The sequence below is a fragment of the Colobus angolensis genome, unplaced genomic scaffold (genome assembly GCF_000951035.1).
Source record: "Colobus angolensis palliatus isolate OR3802 unplaced genomic scaffold, Cang.pa_1.0 Scaffold24, whole genome shotgun sequence".
NCBI classification, from domain to species: Eukaryota; Metazoa; Chordata; class Mammalia; order Primates; family Cercopithecidae; genus Colobus; species Colobus angolensis.
The window spans coordinates 805,274-827,460 of record NW_012115599.1 but is presented as its reverse complement, the minus strand read 5'-3'; the positions used below and the strand labels follow the sequence as shown (position 1 = coordinate 827,460).

Genomic DNA, 22,187 nt, shown 5'->3' with positions numbered 1-22,187 from the left:
CCCTGCCGCGGCCTCCGCGGGCGCGGGCCGCTCGCTCTACGGTGGGCCAGAGCTCGTGTTCCCCGAGGCCATGAACCACCCCGCGCTGACCGTGCATCCGGCGCACCAGCTGGGCGCCTCCCCGCTGCAGCCCCCGCACTCCTTCTTCGGCGCCCAGCACCGGGACCCTCTCCATTTCTACCCCTGGGTCCTGCGGAACCGCTTCTTCGGCCACCGCTTCCAGGGTGAGTGCCCACGCTGTGCCCGCCGAGGCGGCCGGCCGGCGCCCGCGCTGCGGCGATGCGGGGGAGGCTCGGGGGCGCGCGGGGCCGTTCAGAAGTTACTGCCGGGAAGGCTGCAGGTCCGCGGAGGTAGATTCCCAAGCAGGGAACAGCCGTGCGGGCTGTACCCGCGCCTCTGCCGCGTTGGTCTCCCTCCCAGGAAAGTAGGTGGAGACCTCCAGGCTTTTCTAGAAAATATACCAGTTCGGACGTAAGCCCAGGCACGTTGTCGGAGCCTCTACTGGCCCTCGCCACGGCCTGCCCAATTCTCTCTCCCGGCTGAGCCAGTCTTAGCCCAGAGTACAACTGCTCCCGCTCTCCCTCCACCCGGCTTGACCTGGCACCACGCATCGCTCGCACGTCCACCACCACCTCCCAGACTTCAGCCTTCGCTGGCGCGTCAGGGCCGGGGAAAGTCCATCCGCGTGCTCCAGTTCTGTGGCAAGCAAGGGCAGCAGGGAGGGCGAGTCGTAGAGTTAATGTTCAGCGTGGAGGGCCCGGCTGTCTTGGGATATTTCTCAGCAACCTTGGCCCGACTTCTCGAAGTCACACGTGCCTCTCCTACCCAAGGTGGGGAAGGTTTGCAGTAAGCAAACTGGCTTGCGCCATTGCTCGTCGCCTTTGGGAGGGAGCCTACCCGGCTGCTGGAATACCGAGGACAGTTTTCCCGGGCAGGGGGCGGGGGCAGAGGGCTTTTAAGGTCGTAGCCCGTCCGAACCCCGGAGTTTGCACCCAGCAATCGGCTTGCTAATAAAGATCCTCCACTGGCCTTACACACACACACACACACACACACACAGGGACACGTTTCAATTATTTGTCTTTCGCGGAGAAAAGAGTTGCATTTGTTGAAGTTCGTTTTCTTCCTTGAAATTTGTTGGAGTTTTTCTTTTCTTTCTGTTTTTTCTTTTTCTAAATTTTATTTTAAAGAGTGGCCTTGATTTGTACAGTCATCACTTTAGTTTACAGTTTTATTTTGTTAGTATAGACCAGACCTCAGCCTTGTGAGAAGGGTCTATGGCTCAGAGCTAGGTAACCCGGCTTTTAGAGAAACAAATGAAAGGGACATGGCTGGAGCTTCGGCTCCGGGAGCTAATGTGACGGTCAATAGTCTAGGTCTACAGTCAAGTAGATGTTTGGCACAGTTATTTAGATAATAAAATGAAAATTATCTCTTGACACTGACTTTCACAGAAAACCGCTTTCCCGGGTCCCGATTTGTCAGGCAATTTTTTTCAGTCCCACCTGGCCAATAGATCCTGACTTGGCAGATGCCACAAAACCAGAGAATGTAATTACTAGAATAAGAATTGTTGTGGGCAGCCTTGTCTCCTCTTTGAAGATTTCAAAGACTTGCCCAAATCCAAATCCGAAAAAAACAAAAATGCCTACAATGTCATCTGCCTTGGGCAAGAGTTTCTGCCACTTAAAAATAAATGTTTACCGATAATATGAGAATGTCTTCAAAACTGAGCAATCTACCCTGGTCCTCCGTGGGCTCGATCCGAAGCCTGGGTCTCAAAACCTGGCGCCCAAGGGCCGAGTTGTAGTTGGGGCAGTATGTGAGCCCACCGGCGGGCCGCCGCGGCCGAGGGGCTGGCGGGTTGGAGGCTGGTGGAGGGTTAGGGGTTCGGAGGAGAGGGCGGGGCCGCTCCTAAGTCCTGTGGCCTCCAGGAGTTCAGCTTGTCCGGAGGCGGCATCCTGAGCCGCACCCTCGGCTTCGAATCCAGCCCCTGACGCCCTCCACACCGCGGTTCCCGCCTCCGGGCGCCGAGGGCCGGGGGCGCCTCGAGAAAAATCCAGCTCCAGCTCTGAGCGTCTCCAGCCAGGCGAGGCGAGGCGGATAAATCCTTCGCAAAACCCTCCTGGAAATTGCCGCGGCTTCCTGAGCCATCAGTCCCAGCGGGTACGTTATCGAGTTGCACAAACAGTTGAATTTTTCTCTCAAGAACCGAGTCTGGACGCGGAGATGGAGCCAAGTGTGGCTGCATTTTCGGACCCGGAAATCCGTTGGGTACTGAAGCACTTTTCGAACCCTGAAGCGCTGTGGCTTCGCGGTCCATCGTCGCCGCTGCAGACGGACGCGCTCCCCGGCGGCTCCACGCCCTCCAGTCCCTGCCAGGCCTCGGGGCTAGGAGCCGAGCCGTCTCGGGCCCTCCGGCGCCGCGTTTTCTAGAGAACCGGGTCTCCGCGATGCTCATTTCAGTCCCGTTTTAATGCAACAAACGAAACCCCACACGAACGAAAAGGAACATGTCTGCGCTCTGTGCGCAGCGCTCGGGCGGCGCGGTCCCGGCGCGCAGGGAAGCGGCGTCTCCGCTAACCGAGGCGGTGGAAGGGGAAAAGCGAATGCGGAATCGTCCCGGACCCCGAAGGTCGGGGCCGCTCGCGAGGCCCGAAGGGGAGGAGCCGGCGAAGACCAGGAGTGGGCCGCATTTCGGTACTGTTTCCCCGAGATCAGGAACTTTCTGGGTCTAGGAGCAACGCCGGGAGGGGGGTGTAGAGACCCAGCGCCCCGGGACCCGCAACGACAATGGGCCGGAGCTTCTAAGGTCGCCTTTGTTCTGGCAGGAGGACGGGGAATGAGGTTATCTCCGCCGCCTGTCCTACCTCTCCTTCTTCTAGCCCTAGGGCCCTCCGCCCAGCCGTCCGGCCCCAAGCCCCTGGCCGGCGGCGGCCTCTCCAGCGAACACTGCAGCTCGAAGACTGCAGTTCGGACCCCGGGTGCTTCGGATGCCCAGCTCCTACCTCAAGCCTCCTCATTCCTGGGAGTCCCTAGTGCTAGTTCCCAGCCATTGCCTTGAAGGGGCCCTAAAAGAGTGACTGTAGAAAAATCGGAGAGGTAGGGAGGCCGGGGGTGGGGGGAGAGGGGTATTCATTTCCCTAGCTTCAGGGAAGGCCATACCAGTCCCTTTCCACTTTGCTAACTGTCCTAGTCCGAAACTGACAGCCCGTTCTCACAGCCCGGAATTGCTGCCTCCAAACAGGCCGCACTCCAGCCCCAAGTTTGTTCTGCCCTTGTGGTCCAGGCAAGGGAAACTGAACCCTTGGTAGGGGTGGTTCAGGCCTCCTTCCCACGGGTCGGGGGGTGGGGGTGGGTACAGGTACTTGTGCACCTAAGGCATCACCCTTGTCTTTGCAGAAACATGTAGCAATTGATCTGTTTCTCAGGATGTTTGGTGTTGTACTGAACATCCTCTTTCTAACCAGGAAATGTCCTTATTCTTTTGGAATTAAATAACCTGTCATCACTTAGCATCTTGACTCATCCTGCAGTCTCCTGCTTCTCTGTCATGGGGTTAAAAGGACCCCTGTGTTTTTGCACTTGCATGTAAATATACCCTTTAGGAGACATGCTATCTACCACAACTGGACATGACAATGACCTGGGGCCATTTTCTCAGTAAAGTAGACCCAAAGCAACCTAGCATCCCCCTAAAATAACCAGACTTGAGGCAAAGGGGCATATATGTTGGGACAGAAGCTTGTTGCCTTCATCCTCTCATCTGGGTTTATAAAGACAAACACAGAGCACTCCACCACTCAGGTGACTGACATATACCACAGAATCGCAAAATAGTCACTAAGTGACAGACACTGGGGCAGACTGCAAACCTGCTTCCTCAGCCCCACACTGCCCTTCACACCTCTGCATCCTATTCACACACACTTACTGGGCTTTCCACACTGCAGCCTCACTTCTGACCAACCTGGGCCAGCCCAGCAGCTGAGGCCAAACCCTGCCAATGCTGGGATGAGCTAGGCGTTCTCTCTCCCTCTCTGGTTCATTTGTCCAGAGGAAACCACTACTGGGACTTCACCCAGGTTCATAACAATGTTGTTGTTTAAGGCAAGTTATTAACATCAACAAGAAGCATTTGCTTTCCACCCACCTTTCCCTGGCCCACCTCACTTGGCCCCACCCCCAGAGACTTTAATCTTCCTTATTCCCCACCTGGAGCAGGCTCCATATTTTTCTGCTCTTTACTCATCTCTGCCAGACCACCTTCCCTGACCATCTGTCTATTCCACTATCCCAAGTGAAACTTCTCTTCCTTCAGTCGGATCCGAGGGCCCTAGATCTGCCCCCACTTGAATAACCAAATGGGGTGTCCCTCACCCATCTCCCTGTGATGTGGTCCCACCATTTTTGTGGCCGCACAGATCCAATCAGTTGAAATTGATAAGATGATTGGAGGTTATTGACTGACCCCTCCCAGGCACTACCCCACAATCCTAGCAACTCTTTTCCACAGAAAACTCCAGCAAAAACTTTGCCTGTTTAGGTATCCACAGCCCAGAGACTTGGAGTAAGTAAGGTCAGGCAAGTTCCACCAACACAGTTGCCTGGAGAGTTTTAGCTACAGCATCTCAATTATGTGCTTTTGCTTCACTTACATAGATGTTTCCAGAGATGGAAGATGTTAACTGAATTATCCAGGTGATTGTCTTAGAGCAAAACAACAGGTCAAATCAAGTCCAACCAGTAGCTATCTCTGAAGAAATTAATTGGATCAGTCAGTCCCAAGAGCTAATTCTGTCAAAATATTCCATCTAGGGTTCTGTGTTTTTGGTGCGACAGGGTGCTCTTCTGTGCCGTTGCATGAGAATCCATGGGCGATTTTGTCAGGGCCTGTTTTGAGTCTTGTTAGCATGTGCAACCAAGCCAGAGATTGTGTGAGGGCCTAGTGGCCGGGGGTGGGGGTGGGGGGTTCATTGAGACAGGGGCTGTGGGTAGAGGCTTGTTTTGGCATTGATAGTTTCTGACCCCATCTCCCCTACCCCAGCTTCATCCAGTCCAGTGTTATCCCTTCCTCCTGCATGTGGGAGCTGAGTCCCTATGCTGGCCAACATTTGCTAAGGGACAGTCACACTCTAAAAATCCTATACAGTAGATGGGAAAAAAAGACAGTAGGGAGGCTGGAACATATATTTACACACGCCCATGCAGAAACCAATATATCTATATCTATATATATTAGAGAGAAAGATGACATCTAGATATTTATACACATGTTTCTTTAGCAAGGGACTATTCAGGGATGAAGCAGGGATGAAGCTTTTCCCACCAGACAGTACTTGGAGTCTCCACTGTGTGTGTTGGGGTAGGGGTTTGGGGGCTTACTCTAGAGGCTGGGTCTCTGGACAGCCAAGGCCTGGTGGAGAGAGAGGTGGAGAAAGGGGAAGAAGGAGCCTGACTTTCCACTTGCAGGTGCTGCCTGGACCACTGACCTAGCCACTGGCCTATTTATACCCTCTGCAAGACAGAGCTAGAGCCTGCTGGCAGGAGTTTTTAATGAGCTAGTAGCCTGAGCATTCAGCCACAAGACTAGTGCAAGCAGGTGTGAAGGGATTGCTCCTTGGGTACCTGCTAGTTCTTGAATCTGTGTTTGGCAAAGGGGTGCCTGGCACCCCGCTGTTCCCCTTATCACCTTCCTGACCCCCGGCCCTGCCTCTATCGTGGGTCCTCTTGGAGGGAGATGCTTTGCGACCAGTTAACTAAAAGCAAATCGTTGGGACTGGCGGCCAGGGCAGCGCCTCTGGGAAAGGGCGGAGAAAGAGCGCCAAGGGACTTTTCTTCGCCACCCTTTGGCCTCTTCCGCTGCCCCAGGCATTGTGGATTTGGGCTAGTCGCCGCCTTGTCCGGCCTGGACCCATCTCTTGGCCTAACAGAGGGATCTGGAGTGCTGTTATTCCCCGCGTACCCCCGCGGAGTGGCTCTCTGGTGTGGGGAGGTGTCGAGGAGGGGAGTGGACTTAGGGACGGGGCGGCAAAAGGGCAAAGGGAGAAATGGCGTGTGTGTGCGTGTCAAGGAATGGAGAGGGCAGGGCGCGTGGGAGCAGGGCGGGAGGCCGGGCTCTGCCGGGCCCCGGCTCACGGCACCCCTTCTCTCTGTCTGTACCTGCGTGTGTTGCCGTCGGCGGCGGGGCCGCAGCCAGCGACGTGCCCCAGGACGGGCTGCTTCTGCACGGCCCCTTCGCACGCAAGCCCAAGCGGATCCGTACGGCCTTCTCGCCCTCGCAGCTGCTGCGGCTGGAGCGCGCCTTCGAGAAGAACCACTACGTGGTGGGCGCCGAGCGGAAGCAGCTGGCCGGCAGTCTCAGCCTTTCCGAGACGCAGGTAATCACCTCCGGTCGCGGCCTGCCCTGCGCCCGGAGCCCGGGTCGAGATGAGGGTGCGCGGGTGTAGGAGAGGCCCTGAGCCCGCCCCAGCCCAGCACCGCTGGGTTCCAAAAGGCCCCCATTCCTCGCGGCGCTGCAGTCAAGCCTGTCTTTAGAGCCCCTTCCTGGAGACTGCGTGCAGCCTGCTGAGGCCGCAGGACTTTTGTCAAGCGCTGAGGACCTAGCAGGAGGCAGAGTAAATGCAAACTGCATCCCGAGCCCGGCTCCCAAAGCTCCTCACAGAGGGACCAGGTTCTCTGGAGGAAGCGGGTCGCTTGGGGAGAGGGCAGCGCAGGCAGCACCGAGGCCACTGGAGCTGGCCCCAGCCCTGGCATTACTGCAGCCCTTTTCCCGCCACTATGCGGGGCGCTCATAGTCCTGCGGGGAGCCAGTCCGCACTGGCTTTGCTGCTGTTCCTGGGCAAAACTGGCGGGGCCTTGGCTGTCCACCAGCCAAGGGAGGCTCTGGGGAGAAAGCTCAGGTGTCCTCGGACTACCAACAGAGGGGCTTAGCCAGGGAGGGGCCAGCTCCTGCTTGGGGCCGGAGGGTTCCTCTGATCCGGCCCAGGCCGTCTGGTAGGGCTGTGGAAGCCACGGTGTGCGCGCGCAGAGCATTTGAGGGGCCTGGGCATGGTGGGAAATAGACCCCGGGTACGCAGGGGTTGCTCTGAATCACTGGAAAGGCTGTCGAATGGGAGAAGGAATAAACCCCAACGGTGTCTGGGCTTGAACTGAGTGAAATTAACAATTACCGTGTAGTGTTTTTGTAAATGATCATTAATTTAAGGGAAAAAATTAAAGAATTAGATGAAAGTTATAGGGAGGTGGATTTGGGTTCATTGTAAGTAGACTTTGCCGTGAATAAATGCTGCCTGGGGATCACTGCATAAGCTCCTGGTCCACCCGGGTCCTACGTGTTGGAGTGGGGCTCAGCAACCCTCAGCCTAGCTGCTGCCCTGGAGCTGGATTTCAGTCTCTGGATGGGCCTTGCGTGCCTGCTGGCTCCCAGAGTTGCGAGAGGCCGGCTCCACGGTCCCCCAGCTACCTCCCAGCTGACTTTTCACCTTCCGCTGCCCTTTTCCTCATGGTCTCGCCCCTACTACACCATCGTCCCCTCCCAAATCCCGGGCAGTGAGAAGATGCCCGGCATGGGGGGCAGCCGGAGCCTCCCTTTAGCAATCAAAGTAGGAAGGGGGTTAGTGAGGGAGCCTAGACCCAAACTTCATCCCCAGCTTTCTTCGGCGGACCTCACCCTCTCCTCCTCTGGTGGCATTATTGGCATCTATTGTCATATCTGTCTGATGCCCCACTTAACAATCTACAAATCGCTCATGGGTCGGAGGCAGGACCCGTGCATTTTCAGACATGCTTGCTGGGCTGTTCTAACTGCAGGGGAAAAGCTTACAAAACAAGAGTGAATTTTAAAAACGTTTCAAAGAAAGATATGTTTTTAAAATATAAGTTAATAAAATAACACTCCCTTTTCCCTCCGGGCAGTGTTTTAAAATTATTGTTTGAGACAAGGTGTTAGTTTAAGAATGGTGTTTATAATTAACCTCATTTAAACAGTAATATTTATTAAATTTTAATTGCAGAAGTGTAAGAAAACAAAAACGGTTTTTAATCCTCTACCACCCACAGATGAACACTTGTTGAAATAATGTCATTGTTTTTAAACTTTCAATTTTTTAGCTCAGTGAGAGCATTTTTAATTAACTCTCTTTCAAACTGAACCTAGATGCCTGTCAATATTTGCTCCTAACAATGCCAGTTAGTAAACGGACTGATTGTTTCTTTCATTTTTATTATGAGACATTTCAAACGTATATTTAAAATGAAACCAGATAGAATAACATAAATGTATCCAGCTTCATTAACTATCAAAACTTAGGGTTAATCTTCTTCCCATCTGTAAATGAGCTGCTTTTTGCATATGGTACAACAAAAAGAATGAGGGGAGGTTTTAGCCTGAGGAACCTCCTGTGGCAGCCTGTCCTTCCAGGTGAAGACTGAGATGGAGAGATGGATTGGGCAGAGCTTCCCAGGTGGGCAAACACCATTTTAAATACCTGCCTCCCTGCTAACTTACTGTGTAACCCTGGGCAAGTCACTTAACCTCTCTGAGCTCTGGTTTCCTCATCGAGAAAATAGGTTGTTTAATGACTAAAGTTACCTCATATGAGCTCAAATAATATTAACCCCCGTCCCCCGTCCCTTTAAGGTAGTATGTTGGATTAGAAGCATAAGAAGATCCAAACCTGGGTGTCCTCTTAGTCCAGTGTTTTTCCTGCCTTATGCAGTTTCCATCATCAACACTGTCTTTCTGTTGCCCTCATAACTTATCATTTAGAGCCAGGCTATATAATTAACTACTTCTCTATCCACCTCTTGGTACTTACCAGGCAAGCTTACCTGTCATTTCCAGCTATCAGCTATTTGTCAGGCATCAGTCACCCCCATCAACCCCCCTGCCATGCATTTCTACTGTTAATATCTGTATCTGTCTCTCAGAGCTCTCTAATCTGTCCCTCCCCGTGGCTGTTTTACATCTAGCCATCTACTTCTGTCTGCTCTCATTAAACTGCCTCCCCAAAACTGGCTAATTTATATTTCCAATTTTCTATTAATTATATGTTCTTCCTAACAATAAGAACTATTTACCCATTTGTTCATTATCTTTGTCATCTACTTTACCTTCCGTGTGTCCACCGTTCATCTCAAACTTCATCGAGCTATTTAGCAACTGACGAACAGTATATCCATATGTCTGGTAATGGTTATCTATTATCTTATTAGCTCTGGCTTTGTCTTCTCTCTGGGTCTGGGCCTCGGTTTCTATAACTGTGAGATTGAATGACACAAATTCCAGGGTTTTTTCTAGCCCTGAGTTTCTGTGGCTCCTCTACATTCTACTTCTCTGTGTTTCTGTATACTCCCTCCTCCACATTCTCAGAGCTCACCACACAACCCCTGCCTATCATGATTTGCATCAAACTTTGTTGTTATTACTTAATTATCTGCCATGTCCAAACATCAATCTGTAGACCAGCAGCATGCATCTCTCAGGGAGATCTTAAAATACAGATTCCTGGGCCTCACCCAGGAGATTCTCTTAGGAAGTCCAGGATAGGGTGCAGGAAAAAGTTTAAAAACAGTCCTTTGGGTGATCATGATGAGTAACAGGCCTGAGCACCTTGGCTCTGGGAGGCAGAGGCCAAGCCTGTCTATCTCTGACAGGGCCCAGCTCAGTGCCCGGGATGGAGTAGATGCTCAATAAACATGTATTGAATTAATGAGCACATTTCTCTTTGCCCATACAAATACACACTAACTTTATCAATCATTCCCCTTGCTCTCTGCTGTCACTGCTCCCTCCCTGTCCCTCTCCTTCTATTTTTCCCTTGTACTTTCACAGCTGATTGTTGATTTAAATTACGCATATACCAGTTTGTGGATAAAACTTCTCGGAGGGTTACTCAGATCAGTATGTGAGTGAGCTCTTAATCCAGAGCTCAGAGGTCCGTGCACTCCCAAAACTTCAGCCGGGTGCTGGGACGTGGGCAAACTGGGTGACCATATATGTTTAGTGGGAGGGGGTATTTGTGCTGGGATAGCTAGTGCCTCAATCTAGGAGGTGAGGGAAGAGCCCTGGGCAAGGGCTAGTTCTCCCTTCAGGTTCTAATGACTTGTTCCTCACTGCTTGGGTGCCACCCTGTAGTATGACCAAGAAGGTACCAGTCTAAGCTTCAGTCCTGGTGGCTGGTTGGGCAGACTTGGGCCTGGGTCATTGCAGAGGCTCAAGTTTAATAAGTGTGTGTAATGGGTGTGTGCAATGTGTGCCTGCCCACCATGTGGGGCACCAGCGGGCTTCATGTGATTGATGCCCAAAGGTCAGATGATGGCATAGGTACACATTGGATGCCATTAGGCAGTCACATGACATGGAGTGCAGCTTGCATGCTTCAGTGTGTGTTTGCGTGTGTCGGGGGTAGGGGTAAGTTAGTTTTAGGGGGAGTGAGAGAAAGCACCTGGTTGCTCCAGGCTGATCAACTGGTCAGTGTTTCCAGCTACTCCTTCTGCTCTGAAGAGATCAGCAGGTGTTTCTTGACCTTGTCTGGGTTAGAGTTTAGCTGAGCAGTGAGGGCAAAGGGTACAGAAACGTGGTCTGTGGCTCTGAAGATTGCTCACTGAGTGATGAAGGCTAAGTGCCAAGCTTGCACACTTGTGAAGCATGCACAGGATGAATGACTAGGGTCCCCTTGAGGTCACAGCTGTGGGCTGAGGGGTATCAGGATAGAAATGCTTGAGAAGATGGCTCTGGGAGGCCTCAGACCTGGAAGGCTTGGGGGGATGCTTAGGATCCTACGTTGGAGGGAAAGAAGGGGAGGGTTTGAGGCAGGCAGATGAAGATAGAGCAGGAGCTGTCAAGACCAGCCACCATCTTGGAGTCCAAGGCAGGGAGATCTTGGGAGGCAGGAGTTACAGTCACCTGCCTATGGCTTTTTCCCCTCAGAGGCATGGAAAGGAGGATTTGGAGGGTCCTTTCCTGCTCTGGAATGTTCTGCCCTTAGAGGGATGGATAAGAGGGGGATATCCAAGTGACCTGAATTTTAGGAAGAAATCAAGAGACATTTGTTCCTAGCTCACGGTGTGTCCGTATCTCTTGTCTAAGTCTTGGCTTTTCTTCAAGAACTTCTGCATCTCATGTTCTAGGAGTCCTGTGTGGGAGGATGAGGGGGAGATAAAGGAGATTAGAGTGGTTCTGTGAGGAGCTGGGACTGGGGACATGTCCTGAGGTAAATCTTATGATGTCTCCCTGAGAGAGAGAAAGGAAGGGTCCAGGCTGGGCTGAAAGAGGAGGAGACAGGGAGGCTTAGGGAGATTATGGTTATGGTTGGTGAGGAGCTGGAGGTGACCTCAGCTTACTGGGGTGAAGGTTGAACTTAGCATGGCATTGGGCTTGACCTCGAGAGTGGGAACAGCCCACATGATCAAATGATAGGAAATGGGTCCCCAGGGAAGAGAGTAGGCTGAGGGGCGACTTGATTGATGTCTCCAGGCTCCTGTCCATTCTGGGATATTTGAAATCTTTGACAACAGGACACTTACTCACCTGAAAGTGTGCAGGGGCCTGGAGCCACAGGCCTTTCCATTTGCAGGAGTGGTGAAAAAGAAGGCATCCAGACCTCGTTCATTCAAAATAGATTATTCCAAAGTAAAGTCTGATTCGTTCTGAAATATTGGCTGGAGCTGTAGTTTGCTTGTTTGTTAGTTCATTTTTCCCTTTGTTCTTGCATGCATGTCTTCATTCATTAATGCATACATTGATCAATCCTCTAGCAAATTGATTCATTCATCCATAGCAGTTTCACCTTCTTCATTCTGCCTGACTCAAGCCAACCCTTCTTCCGCCCAGCAGTAGGTCTCCCTCCTCCAACTTCCCCTAAAAGTGGCCAATCCAATTTACCATGTGGAATATTAAAAACTGGCCCTCTTGCAAAAGTGTCCACAAAACTAAGAAAAAGATCCTGTCTCTCTATCATTGAGCACTTCTCAAACCCTTTGCTGATTAGAATTCTGCCCCTCTTCTATTCATTTTCTCCTGTTTTCCAGGTCTGGCCCAGGTACCTCTTGCCTAGAGCATAGGCCTGTCCAGCCAGATGACTATACATGGAACATGTCCTCTGGGCAGGGCACTGGGACTAACATACCACTTTGGTTCTCCAGTCTCATAGTCTGGTGAGGAGATAGATGTAAATAAGTAAATTAGTGCACAGTGGGAGTCACTGTTACTGAAACTGGGAAGAGGTACTAAGGAACTACAGGCAGGTGATGGGGCAGGCCCATCAAGGAACATCAGGTCAGTGTCTTGAAGGCTAAGGAGAGTATTCCAGGCCGGGCGCGGTGGCTCAAGCCTGTAATCCCAGCACTTTGGGAGGCCGAGACGGGCGGATCACGAGGTCAGGAGATCGAGACCATCCTGGCTAACACGGTGAAACCCCGTCTCTACTAAAAATACAAAAACTAGCCGGGCGAGGTGGCGGGCGCCTGTAGTCCCAGCTACTCCGGAGGCTGAGGCAGGAGAATGGCGTAAACCCGGGAGGCGGAGCTTGCAGTGAGCTGAGATCCGGCCACTGCACTCCAGTCCGGGCGACAGAGCGAGACTCCGCCTCAAAAAAAAAAAAAAAAAGGAGAGTATTCCAGGTTAGGTAACTCAGGAAAACAGAGACTTTTGGAAGGATCTGGCCTCTGAGAAACTGAGACGTTCAGTGAAGTGAGGACTTGGGAGACCACAAGGGACCTCTTGCTACAGTAGAGAGGTCAGAGTGGGCAAGGGGTCCTCCAGCCAACATTCCAGCTGTACCTTGGGGCTTAGAGAGAGGTGAGTAGTGTGTTTGTGTTGGGGATGGGGAGGCATGTGCAGGACAGATCCAGCCTCCAAGCCACACCGTATGATCCAGCTCCTTTCCAGGGCCTGTGTTCTCTAGGGAAGGGGGTCTGGAGGATCCAGAGTTGCCTGTAGGTTGGAGAGGTCATGAAATGTCACTCTCATCTCCTAATACCCTCAGAGCCCAGTTCCTTTTCTTTTACCAAGTAAAAAATAACTACCATTATCAATAATCTATTAAGGAAAATTCAGAAAAGTAGAAAGAAGAAAGAAACATCACCCACACTTTGGGTACATTTCCTTCTAGTCTTTTTTCCCCGTGTGTAGATTTTGTTTTTCTATGGTTATGATCACACCGTGCCAGCCCTGTGCATCCTGGCGTTTCCACTAATGCTATGAAGTCATAAGCACCACCCTGTTATTGCAGTCTTTGTAAACAGCATCTGGACACTCAGCCCAAGGCTGTTCTCCGGAAGATGGCCAGGCTGCACAGGGAGAGGGTTTATGTCCCTGCTTCTAGAGAGATGCCTACTTGACCCCAGTATTTTTCATGGAGAAAATACTCAGAATCACCTTTCACTTGGGTGCCCTAGGAAGCTGCCTCTGGCCTATCCTGTGCCTGAAGTCGCCATCCAAAGCTTTCCTTCTTTGAGCCAGTGTTGCTAGACAGGGGCAGCATGCTGGGCCCATCCCACTACAGGCCAATGTGACCGTCAGTCTCCTTCCTGAAGGACACTTGGAAATGCGTGTGGAAGGAGGAAGGTACAGAAAAGGGCCCTTGGTCCCTGGTACTGCCTGCATCACCTGACGGTCACCTTCGGCCAGCCCACTTGGGCTTCTCAGGAATGACGCCCCGGCCCTGCATCCGGCCCTGAGTCACGCGCAGGAGGCAGGGTGAGCTCACCCGCCCACTGGCTGGCACAGTCACAGCAGGCTCCAGGGTGGGGGGCAGGGGCCAGGCTGCTGCCAAATGGTTGTGCTGAGAACCACCCAGGGTCCAGGTGGCCCTGTGCCCAAAGATAGGTGGGCTTGGAGTCCAGCAGCCTGTGCCCAGAGCCTCTGCCATCCTCCACGGCCGGCCTAGGTGAGATATGCAGGGTATGGGTTTGGAAATGAGGGGAGAATCCCCTTGCCCTCACTCCATCCATCGAGGCCGGGCACCAACCCTTCCTGGGCCAGCTTTCCAGCCCCTGGCTGGCTGCTCTGCAAGCACTCAGTGCCAGCTACCCCCATCCCCGTGCCAGTGCTCTAAAATCAGTGCTCTCAAACCAGGGCAGATGGCACAGTGGAAGTCCTGGCAAGAAGAGACTGTGAGGGGAGGTCCTGGGGTAGGTGGGACAGAGAGGACTGCCTGGGAAGAGTGTAGGGGAAGCACCTCCTGGGCATGAAACCATCTGCAGGGCACAGGGGCCAGGTCTGCCTCTGGATGCACTCCTTGGCCTTGTGGCTAAGGCCTGTGCTTTACCCAGTTCTCTAGGAGCAGGGCCTGGACCTAGCAGTCTTTCTGAGGCCTGCCCTCAGCCCTGCCCAGGGTTCAAGGATCTCCCCTCAGCATCATTGCTCCTGCCAAAACTAAGAGGCTACCCACCATTCCTCACCCGCAACTCTGCCACGCAGCACCGTCTGCACAGCTGCAGTTGGCCACACCTACTTGCTTTTGAATGTGCTGTCATTTCCTGGAAACCATCCGGGCCTTGGAGCCTGCCCTCTGCACCTCCTCCCCCAGGGGCCCTCTGGAGCAAGAATCCAAGAGGTGCCCTGGTGCTGCAAGAGTCCCCAGAACATTTCTTCTATGCATGAAGGACTGAAGCCCCGAGGGGGAAGGGACTTAGCTGAGAATCAGTACCCAGGATCCTCCTGCCAACACTGAAGACGGTGTGGGTCTGGCCTGACTCTGCAAAGCCAAGTAAAGAACCACGGAGTCAGGGAGAGTTGACAGATGAAGGCTTTCTCCACAGCCCACAAGCACTAAGGCCAGTCCAGGAGCCAGGACAAGCCTCCCAGATTATGCATGAGAGGACATGAAGGGCTGTATCCTGGACACTGAACAGATACCGGAGGAGGAGGGAAAAAAGGCTTCCTGGAGGAGATGGCTTAGAACCATAGCCCTGTCCTCTGCCTCATGCCTCCTCCAACATGGAGGATGGTTGTCCAGGTTCTGTTTGAACCCCACCCTGTACCTTGCCAGGGCTCTCACTGCCAGACACAGAAGAGCGGGCTCCCTGGGTTCAAAGTGGAGCTCGCTTCTGTCCCCTGGGCTTCTCCTGACTGTTCCCACATCTGGATGGGCTGCAGGAGCCAGTGCTGTGGGGACAGAAGGTCTAGAGCTGCCCGTGAAGGGCAGAACACTGCCCTCAGACCCGCCTCCTCCCTGTCCTTGTCTGTCCAAGGAGAATGAGGCCTCACTACCCTGAGGAGCTGGCACCTGAGGGACAAGGCCCCCCACCTGCCCAGCTCCAGCCTCTACAGCTCCACTTCTGATGATGGGTGGGAGAGAGCTACATGAGGTTGCTAAGAAAGCCACCCCTGAAGAAGGAGACCACACATTGTGTGAGGTTGGAGTCTCTAGCAGCGGGTTCTGTGCCCCCAGGGGTAGTCTGGCTGTCCAGGCACTGCTCTTGGTATAAACACCACCCCTGGTTATGAAACCATGCCCACTCTGCCTGTGTATGGGAAAGAGCATGGGGCTGGCCCATGGGGTGGTGTCCACTTTAGGCCCTGTGGGAGCTCATGGGAACCCACACAGTGGGTCATAGGCTCCCTCATTTACTACTCACATCCACTCTGAAGGAGCGATTATGATCTCTCCCCTAGAAACTCGTGGAGTCCCAGGTCTGCCAGCTTCCAGAGCCTGCGCTCCTCCACCTTGGCTTGGCTTTGCTGGGGCTAGAGGAGCTGGGATGCGCAGCAGCTCTGTGACCCTTTGTTTGAGAGGAACAGGAAAAACACCCTTCTCTCTGGCCCACTGTGTCCTCTTCCTGCCCCGCCATCCCCTTCTGTGAATGTTAGACCCATGGGGGCAGCTGGCCAGAGGGGACCCCGACCTGGGGGCCCTAACCCTATGTAGCCTTGGTCTTCCCATCAGGCTCTCAGCTCGGCCTGAGTGTTGAGACCCCAGTGGCTGCTCTGGGGGCCTCCTGAGTTTCTCATCCGTGCCCCTCCCTCCCTGGCCCAGGTGAAGGTGTGGTTCCAGAACCGGAGGACAAAGTACAAACGGCAGAAGCTGGAGGAGGAAGGGCCTGAGTCCGAGCAGAAGAAGAAGGGCTCCCATCACATCAACCGGTGGCGCATCGCCACGAAGCAGGCCAATGGGGAGGACATCGATGTCACCTCCAATGACTAGGGCGGGCAACCACAAACCCACGAGGGCAGAGTGCTGCTTGCTGCTGGCCAGGCCCCTGCGTGGGCCCAAGCTGGACTCTGGCCACTCCCTGGCCAGGCTTCGGGGAGGCCTGGAGTCATGGCCCCGCAGGGCTTGAAGTCCAGGGCTGCCACTGTCAGAGGGACAAGCAATGGGCTGGCTGAGGCCTGGGACCACTTGGCCTTCTCCTCGGAGAGCCTGCCTGCCTGGGCGGGCCCGCCCGCCACCGCAGCCTCCCAGTTGCTCTCCGTGTCTCCAATCTGCGTTTCTGTTTTAATTTATTTTCCAGGCACCACTGTAGTTTAGTGATCCCCAGTGTCTCCCTTCCCTATGGGAATAATAAAAGTCTCTCTCTTAATGACACGGGCATCCAGCTCCAGCCCCAGAGCCTGGGGTGGTAGATTCTGGCTCTGAGGGCCAGTGGGGGCTGGCAGAGCAAATGCGTTCAGGGCCTGGGAGCCCGGGTGGGGTACTGGTGGAGGGGGGCAAGGGTAATTCATTAACTCCTCTCTTTTGTTGGGAGACCTGGTCTCTACCTCCATCTCCACAGCAAGAGAAACAGGCTAGACATAGGGAAGGGCCATGCTGTATCTTGAGGGAGGACAGGCCCAGGTCTTTCTTAACATATTGAGGGGTGGGAATCAGGCCCAGGTAATTCAGTGGGAGACAGAGAGTGCTTCCCTCTGCCTAGAGACTCTGGTGGCTTCTCCAGTTCAGGAGAAACCAGAGGAAAGGGGAGGATTGGGGTCTGGGGGAGGGAACACCACTCACAAAGGCTGACGGTTCCAGACCGAAGTCGTGGGCCCACCAGGATGCTCACCCGTCCTGGGAGAACCCCTGGGCAGGTTAAGACTGCAGAGACAGGGCTTAAGGCTGAGCCTGCATCCAGTCCCCAGTGACTCAGGGCCTCCTCAGCCCAAGAAAGAGCAACGTGCTGGGACCTGCTGAGCTCTTATGTTCACCTGCCCTTCTGTTTGTCCCACTTGTCAGGATGAAGGTTTCTTGACAAGCATATCTGCATTCCTTAGTCTTTCCCTTACTACATCCAGACCCCTCTTGCTTCTTCACCTCCCATGTGCTCATGAAACCTCTGCTCTTTGGCCTCCATGCCACCATTCTGCTGGTGCTGACAGTCACCAACTACAGTCACTGGCCACTCCCTTGTGGCCAAACTCAACCACTTCCTGTCTGGGTTCACCTGCTCCCCGATCTGTTGGCCATGCCCTCCTGGATTCTCCCACCCTGCTCTGCCTTCATTTCGGTAGCTCTGACTCCTCCTCCAGCCTGAGCTCATTCAGTGTCATCCATGCCTTGTCACCTCTGGCCACACCCAGGTCAGTCCTTGCTCTCCCTGCCTCCTCATTGTGCCCTCTGCCTCGGGGGTTCACATCCACTTCCAGGACTTCTCTTTGGCTCCCTGGTCTGTGTCTTTAGCTGACCTCTGCTGAGCTGCAGACCCATCAAGCCAGCTGCCTGGTCCACCCCCTGCCCCTCAGCACCTCAAAGCCAATACATCCACAACAGGACTCACCTCCCCATCTGTGCTTCTCCAGAATCACCCACCTCGGCAAAAAGCATTAGCCATGTACACAGTTTCCCAAGCTACAGGAAACCTGGGAATCTTCCTCAAGCTTCCTCTCCTCTTCCCCAGCCCCATCCATTCCCATCCGGTGGGTTGAGTCTAGACTGGCTTCCCAACCACACCTCCCTAGTGCAGCCCCCCCCGCTGCCCCCCTGTCCAGCTCCTGCCACTGGCCTGGCCTGGGCCCTGCTCCTCTAGGGAGATTTCTGTGAATGTCAAGGATGAGGCCCGCTTCAGAGGAGGCCCTCCATGCTGCAGCTAGATTTCTCTTCCTTGCACCCAAACAGGGCAGAGTCACCCCCTTCTGAGCCCCTCTGCCCCTCTTCTTGCCTTGCTTCTGGTACCCTTTGCTTCAGCGTCCCCATCCCTGTCCCTGAGGGAGCCACAGGTTTTCCCTGTGCTGTGCCTTCGCTCATGCTGTTCTTCCCACGTGGAATGTTGGGTGCTTGATCAATGTTGAACTCACTGGAAAGATGTCAGAGGCCCAGCCTTGCTGCCTGGGCCACATGCAGGGATCCAAGCACATAAGGTCATTCTGCTGGGAGCACAGACCCAGATCCCACTCGCACTCTCAGTGTGTCCCCTCCGCCTCTGCCCACCTCACTTGTGTCCAGTCAATGCTAGAAACCAAAGGGCTTTGTCCCATCCCAACACTCCCTCCCTCCATCAGTCAGGAATACATTCTGCGCGTCTTGAAAGTCCTAATCCAGATTAACCCACGTGGCGACCCTCACTGCCAAGCAGGTGGGATCACTTCTGGGAGCACACATGCCCAGGTGTGGAAGGAAGGTGGGAGGAAGAGTCATCCTTTTGGCCCCAGTGGGGGACAGAGACAGGGATGAGCTGTTCCTCTCAAGATCCTGCCTCACTTGGTACGGGGAGGGGGTCCAGGAAGATCACAGCAGAGCACCCCCTGTCATCCGAATAAAGGGTTGGAAGGGATCCAAGGAAACCTGCCAATCTCCTGAGGCCAGGCCTGCGGGGGGCGGGGCGGGGAGTCCCTGCCGCACTCCCATCCACCCCCCATGTTGTGCCTCTCCCTGCAGACGGTAAATATTGGTGTTGTGACTTCATTAATAAAGGCTTCTGTGAGCCTGAAAAACATGGAATCAGGATGAACTATTTTCTGAGCTGCGGGCTTGCCAGGTTTGCTAATTTGGGAGTTTTTGGGCCCTCTCCAGGGAACAAACCAAAGTCTCTCTCGAAGAGACACAGATGCAGCCGAGAAGGGAAGAAGACGAGGACTGCTGCTCCCTTCCCTCCCCCAACGGCTCCTCCCACCTGGGGAGCAGGGGCCCTGCAGAGGGTGAGGACCCACGGACACTAGCTTGCTGGTGGCCTCCACGTGCAGGCACTGCGTGGCCAGGCCTTCCCCGAGGGGGCCCAGGTCAGCCACTACCCTCAGCTGGGCTGGGCCTCCTGGGGCCTGCAGAACTCGTGGGCTGAGGTATCATGAACACCTGTAGGAGCTCCAAATTGTGTGCGGCTGAAGTAGAGGGAGCTCAGGGGGCCTGTTCTGAACCCTGGTGGCCTCATCCACACCCTCACCTTCGGGGACTGATCTTTGCACATTCTCTTGTCCGTGGAACTTTCCAGGACTCATCCCCACGGCCTTCGCAGCAGTACAGCTCACGCTCCTAGCATCTCTGCACTTGGTTTGCACCAACTCCTCCTCACACGTGCTGGGACGGCTTCCCGGGAGGCATCAAGGCGCCCTGGCTAAGTGAACCAGGCTGTGTCCAGAGGGAACCGGCCAAGGCCCACAGGCCTCTGCTATAGCCCCGCTCCAGGGCATCCCTGCAGGCAAGGGGAGAAGAGGGGAGGGGCGGCCAGCAGGCTGAGCGGTGCAGGCCCAGCCAGCTTTCCTGTCAGACGGGTGCTGCCAAGGCGGAGCCAGACATCGGAACAGGTTTAACCAATTACCCGAGCGCCCCATCTGCTGTCTAGGGTGTGTGTGAGGGTGAGTGCATGTGAGGGTGTTTGGAGTGTCTGGGAGGGCTGTGGGCGTGCGCGTGAGTGTGACTGTGTGGGTGCCTGTGGGCGTTCGGCTGTGCATGTGTGCGGCTGTGCACGTGTGCCGTCTGTGGCTGCGTGGCCCGGTCATGCCCCCTCATTTGTTAAAAGCTGTGGCTACGGCTTACAGTCTTCCTGTCCCCCAGATCTTGGGGTCTGCATGGACAACCCACCTAGCATCCCAGCCTCTCATTCCCTCATCTCCCCCTCACCACCCTCTCTCAGGGATGATCAGAGCCCAGAATGGGGCCTTCTCTCAAATCACACATTCAGATGTCTTCCCGTCGAACCCTGAGCTCTTCCCATTTGCTGGCTTGCTCCTTTCCCTCTGCAGCAGTGTGGCACCTTGTGGGGGCCCCTAGGCCACAGCCCCCTCTGCTCTTTCCGACACACCCGTGTCCCACTATTTCTTGGTTGCACCTGGCTGGCAGAATTGAAACCCTGCTTGAACTTGCTTCTCCACCCGCCCGTGCAGTTGAGTCCATGAGGACAGTAGGCAGGTGTGTGGGATGGCGCCCCTCAATGTTTCAGGTCCCAGCCTCAGCTGAGGCCTCGCCCTGTTGCAAAGTCCTCTGCTGCCCACCCTCCAAACCTCTCTTCCCTCTGACTGAGCAGAGGGCCTTACTCCCACCTTCAGAGACAGTCCTGGAAGGGGACACCTTTGCATCGGTCAGATGGTACCTTTAAATAGAGCACTTGGAGAGTTTACTACAGGAACAATTAAATTTTGGGGAACCCACAGGGATAGTGCAGTACCCCAGAGCTGGTAACAATGGGGAGCCCATATGGCCCTGAGGCCTGAAGAGGAAGGACCAGCGGCAGCTACTGGAATCTGGGGGAGTTGGCTGGAGAGGGCCCCCAGGTAGGAGCTGTAACCTTCGGTACAGAGAGGCCCAGAGATGGCAGGAGGGACAAGGAGGGAAAAATCCCCCAGTGTCACTCCTCCAATCCCCCAGTCTCCTGCTGGGACTCCTGGTGGTGGAAGCCAGACAGCCAGCCCTTAGCTTCCAGGGACAGAGCAGGTGGACAGACACACAGTGGATCTGGAGGGGCGGGGGCTCCTTACCCTCAACCCCCACGCTGCCTGTGGCCAGCCCATCCTCTCCACCTGCCTCCTGTCACCACCCGCCACTTTCTCTCCTTCTGGCCCAGGAGAACCCCACCCCTAACCCCCACCTCCAACCTGGGCTTCAGAGTCTCCCTGCCTGGAGCAGCTCACTGCTAGGCTGTTCTTCCTCTTTTTGTGACAGTCTCTTCTGATTCTTGCCTGAGGGTCCACCTTCTAAGCACCCCCTCAGCTCCACAATGCCCCACTTCTGCCCATCAGCTAAATTTCATGAAGGAATTAGCTACGCCGGCCATCCACGGGAGTCCTACTGATTTCTGACCTGTGAAGATCTGTCTTTTGCCCTGACCACATCCCACTGAGGCCCTTCTCTCTGGGTCCTCCATGGGGCCCGCCTTGGTCCGTGTCTCCCTTCACCTGTCTGCCTCAGTGAGGTACGTGGAAGCCCCTTCTACCTGGAGCACTCCCATCAATGTCCTCTGGAATGCCATGCCCTCCCTGCCTTCCTCGCCTCTTGCCTTGGTGTGCTGGGGCCCCACGACAAAGCACCTCAGACTGAGTGGCTTCGACAACCAAAATTTATTCCCTCCCAGCACCAGAGGCTGCCAGCCCGAGGTCAGGGGTTGGCAGGACGCGTTTCTTCTGAAGCCTCTCTCCTTGGCCTGTGGATGGTGCCTTCGTCTTCACAGGAGCTTCTTCCTCTAGCATGGCTGCATCCCAATCTTCTCGTCTTAAAAGGACATCAGTCATTTTGGATTCTCGTTTGGATGAGAGCCCACCTTAATAACCACATTTTAACTTAATTACTTCTGTAAAGACCCTGTCTCCAAAGACAGTCACATTCTGAGGCACGAGGCATTGGGACTTCAACAGATGACTTCTGGAGGATGCAGTTCAGCCCTGACACGTCCCTTGTGGCTGAGCTTCCTCGTCTCTGCCCAGGCCTCAGAGGTGGGGCTCCTCAGGGCTCCGTTCCAGTCCTCCTCTTCTCACCCCACCTCCTTTGCCTGGGTGGCCATCTCTGCTCCTCCAGCTCCAGATGCTCCCTAGACATGGATAACAGACACATCCACATTTCCCATCCCTACCTGTCTCCTGAGCTCCAGACCAGCAATTCCTCATCTCTTGGTGTCCACTTGGTTATCTCCCAGGAGCCTCTGATGCCTTGGAAATTGGACTGCATCCCCTTTCCTGTGGGTTTGTTCTTCCTTCTCTGTGCCTTAGCTCAGAAATGGCCCCTTCTCTGCTGCCTACGCCAGGAACCTACGGTCATCCCTTACTTCTCTCTGCCACCCTCACGGAGAGCTGAGCAGTCCTGAATCTTCACTTCTCTCCTTCCCCATCCCCATCCCCACCC

The 22,187-nt window shown here is 54.5% G+C and overlaps 1 protein-coding gene across 1 annotated transcript; it reads left to right on the top strand.

Moving 5' to 3' along the window:
• The first annotated feature begins 6 nt into the window (after positions 1-6).
• EMX1 (empty spiracles homeobox 1) lies at positions 7-16,530 on the top strand. Its single transcript, XM_011945177.1, has 3 exons — positions 7-224; positions 6,196-6,380; positions 15,984-16,530. The coding sequence occupies exons 1-3, from the start codon at positions 71-73 to the stop codon at positions 16,149-16,151; spliced, it is 507 nt and encodes a 168-aa protein (XP_011800567.1). The 5' UTR covers positions 7-70; the 3' UTR covers positions 16,152-16,530.
• Positions 16,531-22,187: the final 5,657 nt, after the last annotated feature.

What these genes read in the sequence shown, in the direction of transcription:
- EMX1 (XM_011945177.1), top strand. Translation starts at nt 71, where the DNA reads ATGAACCACCCCGCGCTGACCGTGCATCCGGCGCACCAGCTGGGCGCC. An exon ending in CTTCGGCCACCGCTTCCAGG is followed by an intron (nt 225 to 6,195) that starts GTGAGTGCCCAC and finishes GCGGGGCCGCAG; the next exon opens with CCAGCGACGTGCCCCAGGAC. An exon ending in TCAGCCTTTCCGAGACGCAG is followed by an intron (nt 6,381 to 15,983) that starts GTAATCACCTCC and finishes TCCCTGGCCCAG; the next exon opens with GTGAAGGTGTGGTTCCAGAA.